This window comes from Alexandromys fortis, unplaced genomic scaffold (assembly GCF_014885135.2).
Source record: "Alexandromys fortis isolate MF-2015 unplaced genomic scaffold, M_Fortis_MF-2015_v1.1 scaffold_282, whole genome shotgun sequence".
NCBI classification, from domain to species: domain Eukaryota; kingdom Metazoa; phylum Chordata; class Mammalia; order Rodentia; family Cricetidae; genus Alexandromys; species Alexandromys fortis.
In genome coordinates, this window is record NW_026068199.1 from 639576 (window position 1) to 646409 (window position 6834).

At 46.5% G+C, this 6834-nt stretch overlaps 2 protein-coding genes across 3 annotated transcripts in view; one reads left to right on the forward strand and one right to left on the reverse strand.

Annotated features, from left to right (window-relative positions):
• Positions 1 to 3787, forward strand: part of Tfpt (TCF3 fusion partner) — a 16417-nt gene extending 12630 nt beyond the window's left edge. Inside the window, exons 4-6 of one of the 2 annotated variants that reach the window (XM_050129847.1) lie at positions 2939 to 3008; positions 3094 to 3300; positions 3633 to 3787. In XM_050129847.1, coding sequence (XP_049985804.1) covers positions 2939 to 3008; positions 3094 to 3300; positions 3633 to 3752 — 397 coding nt within the window. In that variant the 3' untranslated portion in view covers positions 3753 to 3787. Of the gene's footprint in view, positions 1 to 2938; positions 3009 to 3093; positions 3331 to 3632 lie in introns of both variants that reach the window. The other variant, XM_050129846.1, reaches the window with a different exon arrangement.
• A 145-nt stretch (positions 3788 to 3932) lies between these two features.
• Ndufa3 (NADH:ubiquinone oxidoreductase subunit A3) lies at positions 3933 to 6585 on the reverse strand. Its single transcript, XM_050129852.1, has 4 exons — positions 6474 to 6585; positions 6180 to 6254; positions 4380 to 4457; positions 3933 to 4089 (listed from the first exon to the last, which is right to left on the reverse strand). Exons 1-4 carry the CDS (start codon positions 6481 to 6483, stop codon positions 3998 to 4000), a joined length of 255 nt encoding a protein of 84 aa, XP_049985809.1. The 5' UTR covers positions 6484 to 6585; the 3' UTR covers positions 3933 to 3997.
• Between the last annotated feature and the right edge of the window lie 249 nt (positions 6586 to 6834).

Consider the following 6834-nt stretch of genomic DNA (forward strand, 5'->3'; position numbering starts at 1 on the left):
AAATATACAAAGAACTCAAGAAATTGGACATCAAAAGATCACATAATCCAATAAAAGAATGGAGTATAGACCTAAACAGAGAACTCTCAACAGAGGAATCTAAAATGGCTGAAAGACACTTAAGAAAATGTTCAACATCCTTAGTCATCAGAGAAATGCAAATCAAAACAACTCAGATTCCATCTTACACCTGTAAGAATGGTCAAGATCAAAAACAATGATGACAATTTATGCTGGAGAGGTTGTGGGAAAAGGGAACACTTCTGCATTGCTGGTGGGAATGCAAGCTGGTACAACCCCTTTGGATGTCAGTGTGGCGATTTCTCAGAAAATTAGGAAACAACCTTCCTCAAGACCCAGTAATACCACTTTTGGGTATATTTACACAGCAGAAAAAAATAATGACATCCTGAATTTTGCAGGAAAATGGATGGAGCTAGAAAACATCATTTTGAGTGAGGTAACCCAGACACAGAAAGACAATTATCACATGTACTCACTCATAGGTGGTTTTTAAATATAAAACAAAGAAAGCCAGCCTACAAACCACAATCCCAGAGAATTTAGACAACAATGAGGACACTAAGAGAGACATAGATATAATTTACATGGGAAGTAGAAAGTATAAAAAGGCAAGATCTCCTGAGTAAATTGGGAGCACGGGGACCTTGGGGGAGAATTGAAGAGGGAAGGGGAGAGGCAGGGAGGGGAGCAGAGAAAAATGTAGAGCTCAATAAATATCAATAAAAAATGTATAAAAATTACAAAAAAGTCTGGTAGAATTTTGCACTGAAACTTACTAAATGACTGCTTCTATTTCCTTAGGCTATTCATAGGTCTATTTAAATAATTTATCTGATCTTGATTTAAATTTAGCAAGTGGTATCTTATAGGAAATTTGTCCACTTCTTTTAGATTTTCCAATTTTGTGGAATTCATGTTTTTGTAGTATGACCTAATGATTTTCTGGATTTCTATGGTGTCTGTTATGTTCCCCTTTTGTTTTTGATTTTGTTAATTTGGATATTCTCTCTTTGACTTTTAGTTAATTTGGATAAGGGTTTGTCAATGTTGTTGATTCTTTCAAAGAGCCAATTCTTGGTTTCATTGATTCTTTGTATTCTCTTTATTGATTTTATGCATGAGTGTTCTATCTGAACGTGCAACCTTATTCCAGAAGAGGGCATCAGATCCCACTATAGATGGTGTGAGCCACCATATGGGTGCTGGGAATTAACACAGGACCTCTGGAAGAGGAGCCAGTGCTCATAACCACTGAGCCATCTCTCCAGCCCCCATCCAGTACTCTTAATGGTGGAGCCATCTCTCTAGCCCTTGGGTCCAATCTCTAGTACTGTAAAAGAGAAAAGTGTAAGAATAGAGAGGTGGCCCTGTGGTTAGTGTAACACTTGCTGCTCTTCCAGAGGCCCTGAGTTTAGTTTCCAGCCCCCATACCAGGTAGCTCTCAGCCTCCTCTAGCTCCCACTCCAGAGAATCTGCCTTCTTCTTCTGGCCTTCACAGACATAGGTACACATGACATACACACATGGATACATCTACATGTACCTATAAGTAAAAATAAATCTTTTTAAAAATTCCATTTCTTGAATTGTCCTAACATTGCATGTGCTTGGCAGCCACAGGGTGATGACTATTTTAAAATAATTGCTACAAAGCAGTTATTTTACTAACAGAATTAAGCCAGTCACTTTCACAATGTTCCGAAGGTGTCATATCTGCTCTGGTTGACGGCATGGGTTGCATACCGTTCTGTCCTTACACAAAATCCTATGGCATAGGGAGGAGGAGGTTGAGTATGGATGTGCATGCCACAGTGTAAAGGTCAGAAGATGACTTTCGAGAGTCTGTTCTGTCCTTCCACTGTGAGTTACAAAGATTAAACTTAGATTGTCAGGCTTACAAGACAACCACTTTTACCCTCTGCCACCTTTCTTTTCTCCCTTCGTCCCTCCCTCTCTCTCTTCCTCCCTTCCCTCCTCTCTCTTTCTGTTTTGCTTCCTGTATTAAGTTGTCCCTGAACTTGAGATCCTTCTTTCTCCTCCAAAATACTGGAACTATAGGCATGTGCCATTGTGTCCGTTTATGTGGTACTGGGGATTGAACCAAGGTTTCCTGCATGGTAGGCAAATCCTTCACTGAGGCACATCCTTAGTTTTGTCTTGGTGTTCAGTCTTTAATTTTTTATTTATGTGTCTGTCTCCACATGTGTAAGAGGGTACAGATGCCAGAAGAGGATACAAGGTCCCTGGAGCTGGAGTTACAAGTGGTTGTGAAATACCCAATGAGGGTGATGGGAAGAGAACTCAAGTCCTTGGGAAGAGCAGCATGCTCTCACCCCTCCAGCCCTTGTTTGTTTTACTTCTAGTCAGGTTTTTTGTTTTTCTTCTGTGTAGTCCTGGCACTCTCTGTGTAGACCAGTGTGGCCTCAAACTTGGAGATCCACCTGCCTCTGCCTTCCCTGCCTCCCAAGTGCTGGGATTAAAGGTGTGTGCCACCATACCCAGGTGTTTCTGTTCAGTACAGAAAGCCTATCAGTTTATTTTTACAAATCTTTGAGTCTCTTTGTGTGATATAGGGTCATATGTAGGTGGGTACCTGTGGAGACTAGCAGAAAGCCATGGACTGGATCCTCGTGATGGGGATCCAACTGGAATTCAATGCTGACAATCACACTGTATACTTGAGAGAACAGGTCTTTGGAATGTGCCATTACAGCATCTAGCCCACCCAGCAAAGGAAGTCACATACATTCCCAGACTTTAGTCAGGCAGGTTCCAAGGCTATGCTCTCAGGCCACAGAGCTCCAAACCTTCCTTTAGATTGAAGTAAAGGGAGATCTGGACTTCATTATCTGTTACTCACGCCCCCCCCCCCAGAAGATAAGATGCCCCAATGCCTGCATCTCTGTCCACACAGGTTCCTCATGAGGGTGCTGGACTCCTACGGGGATGACTACCGGGCTAGCCAGTTCACCATTGTGTTGGAGGTGAGCTCTGGTATCCAGGAAGGTTGGGTGGGGTAACGGGGAGTCCAATTAAGTCTTTAACTGCCTCCAATTTTCATCTTACCAGGATGATGGCAGCCAAGGCACAGATGTCCCCACTCCAGGCAATGCTGAGAACGAGCCTCCAGAGAAAGAGGGACTTTCCCCACCCCAAAGGACACCTGCACACCTAGACCCCAGCAGCCCAGCCCCTGGCGAAGGGCCCAGTGGGAGGAAGAGGCGGCGGGCACCACGGGTGGGGGCTTCGTTGACCCCAGAACTGGCCCCAGTGCAGGTGGGAGCCGAGGGCTGGGGCCAAGGCGTGGTGAGAATCCTGGCTGGGTTTTGAGGGGTCCAGGGCTGGGGGAGGGCTGGGCAGAGTGGCAGCAGGATGGAGACAGGGAGGGTAGGGAAAAGGAATTACAAAATTTAGGCTAGAGCTTGAAGAAAATGACTCAATGTGGGAACAGTGGGAGAAGAGGAAGTCGGTTGAGGGATGCTTATCAGGGTTGCTTGGAAGTTTATGGCCTGGGAAACCAGTGCCCACAGGCTGATTGGGTGTGTTGGGGGTGGGCTATGTCTCCTAGATCTCTATATCCACTCACATCTTGTTGCTTATCTCTCCAGATTAAAGTTGAGGAAGACTTTGGCTTTGAAGCAGATGAGGCCTTGGATTCAAGTTGGGTTTCTCGAGGGCCGGACAAACTGCTACCCTACCCTACCCTAGCCAGCCCACCCTTTGACTAACCCTCTCTCCCCAATAAAAAGACTCCCCATTTACACTTGTCTAGGTCATGTCTGCTTCTCCCATCCCTGAAACACTCTCGTGTGCCATTAGTTTGAGGCCCCCCTGGCTACATACTTAAGTTCAACCTAGGCTAAATATATAATGAGACTTCCTTACATACCAAAGAAAAGACTGTAGGGTTGGTTTTTTTTTTTTATTGGGGGGGGGGCAACAGAGAAGGAGCCTCTTTCATCAGCAGGAGTATTCACAGGTTCTTCAGCCACTCCAGGCTTGGGCCCTGAGGGTCCTGGGGGTGGCTGGGCACATCGGGCATGTTCCCATTATCTCGTACAGGGACTGGAAAACAAAAGAATGAGCCACTGAGAGCAGCAGATCTCTAGGGTCCTGTAGAGAACAGCTAGTCTGTCTCTATATTCAGAGACAGTAGAGTGAGGGCCAGAGATTCAGCAGAGTGAGGCAAAGACGGGCAAATGAGGGAGATTATCTCCAACAGGGATGGAGGAAGCCAGAGAGGAACAGAAATCTGGAAAGAGAAACTCAAAGCCCGTTAAGTTACAAAGAACATCCAAATGCAGCAGTGACTCATGCACAGCTGTCTGCCCCTCCCCCAGCTCAGGACTCCTCACCTGGGTAGTTGTAGGGTGTTGCCTGGTTGATCATGGAAGCATACTTGGTGTAGGGGCTGATTATGGGCATAATTATAGCTGAGGAGAAAGACATAAATGTGAGACCAAGGATGTAGGGAAACGGTAGAAACAGCCCTGGCAAAGGGGACCAGGAAGGGCCAGCACAACCAGGAGGGCCACCATCCCACTTATCAGGTCAGTCTAAATCCTCAGCGTGGGGAGAACCGAAGAGGTTGGAGCCTGACATCCGGGAACCACAAGGCCCACAGGCCGGTCATGGGTTGGTAGCTTTTGGATTAGCCCATGTGGGCCATAGCCAAGAGTCTTCAGGAGTGGACGGGGTGTGTAACAGGAACATTACTAGGCCAGCGTTGCTAATATAAGGTAACAGCCACATGCAGTTTCACATCTTCAACTACATCTGTTAAAAAGGGGCTGGCAATAGCTCAGCAAATAAGAATACTTGTTCTTGCGGAGTTTGGCTCCTGGCATCTGGGAGGGTGACTGGCTCACAACTTTCTGCAACTATAACTCCAGCAATAGTGTATCCAACAAACTCATGCGGCATATAGAAACACACATAAACATAAGTCTGTTTTTAAAAGGTGATGGGGCTGGAGAGACGGCTCATTAGCTAGGAGCATTTGCTGATCTTCCAGAGGACTTGAGTTCAAATCCCAGCAGCCATGTCTGTTAGCTCACAACTGCCTATAACTCCAGCTCCAAAGGATACTATGCCCTCTTTTCCCCGCCAGGGGCACACACACACACTTTTAAACAGATTTGCAGGAGTGGTGGCTCATGCCTGTAGTATCAACACTTGAGAAGCCAAAGCAGACTGCTGTGAGTTTGAGGCCAGCTTGGGCTAAATAAATTGTGTATTCCCCTATAAAAAAAGAAAACTGAAAAGGAGCAAATAAAATCAGTTCTGGGAAGTATTTAACTTTGGAGTTGTGAGAGGCCTCAGCAGGTAAAAGTACCTGCTCCCAAGACTGACAACCTAGCCGGGGTTCTGGCGCTCACGCCTTTAATCCCAGCACTGGGAAGGCAGAGGCAGGTGGATCTCTGAGTTTGAGGCCAGCCTGGTCTACCAAAGCTAGTTCCAGGACAGGAACCAAAAGCTACAGAGATACCTTGTCTTGAAAAAAAAAAAAAAAAAACAAAGAAAAAACAAGACTGACAACCTAAGTTAAATCCCCAGGACTCTGAGTAGAAGGAGGACGGACTCCAGCAAGTTGTCCTCTGACCTCTACAACTAACTGGTGGCACACACACACAAATGTAATTTTAAATTTAAAGAACCAATCGAATATGCCTCAAATCATCATCCCAACATATTTTCTACATTAAAACCACATACTGTAGAGCATTCTAGGCCTTTGAAGTCATGATGGTGGGTTCTAGAACTTCATTTTCACACTCCAGGCCTGCGATATTGATCATAACTGTGGGGCTGTGAAGACTGCCAAACCCCAAACCTTCAGAACCAGAATTTGCTTAACAGGTCACTCTTATCCCCCAGCGCATTTGAACTGTGATCAGCCCTGTTCCACAGCGGGTTCTTCACCAGGGAGGCCTGCTGGGAGATTTGTCTACCACAGACTTCCTTAAGACATCCTGCACTTCGGAATCAAAGTACAAGCAAGTCTGAGCATGCACCTCTTGCTTAAGTGTGTAGGGTGGTGAGGGAAGGGGGCTACAGTACTGTCGGGATAGAATGGGCAAGAAAGATGCAAGATGAGCTATGTAATGCTGATGACCTCAGGACGTAGGATGCACATTTGCTCCTGGGGCACTCACCGAGGCCCCAGACTGAGAAGGACACCACCAGCACCGGCTCCTTCGCCCAGGCATTCTTGAGAAAAGTGGTGATTCCTGGAGAGATGGGAGAAGAGTCACCATTGGGGGCTGCTGCGGTGACCTCTAACCCTTTCGTACTAACCCTGCTTTGCAAAACCGCCCTCGTGACCGATGCGCTCCTCTTCTGGGACGGATTTCCACCGCGCCCCAGAGCTCTACTAAGCCTCTGTTACGGGTCTGCCTACGGCTCCCTGGAACTCCTTGAGACCCGCGAAACCCCGAACCTGTACTTACTCGCGGCCATCTTGGTCTTGGAGCCGACAGGGGCGCGGAGCTCTCTGGGAGTTGTGGTCCCTTTCCTTGCGCGAGGCTCCGCCCCTTGGGTTGCGCCTTTTGGCAAACAAGTAACGGAATAGGAAGGCGAGGGCGTGTAGACTTGCGGGAGTTGTAGTTCCGGAGTGAGGCTTAGCCGACTCTAAACTAGAACAGAGAACCTTGGTGGCAAAGATTTAAACCATAAGGATTATGCACACCTGGTGCTCTCAACGTCTTCTTTTAGCTTAAAAAAAAAAAACATATCAAAGGAGTAACTTTGTGTTTTCATACAAGAATGTCCGCTTTACATTGAGGTCACATCTAGACATTCCCTCATTTT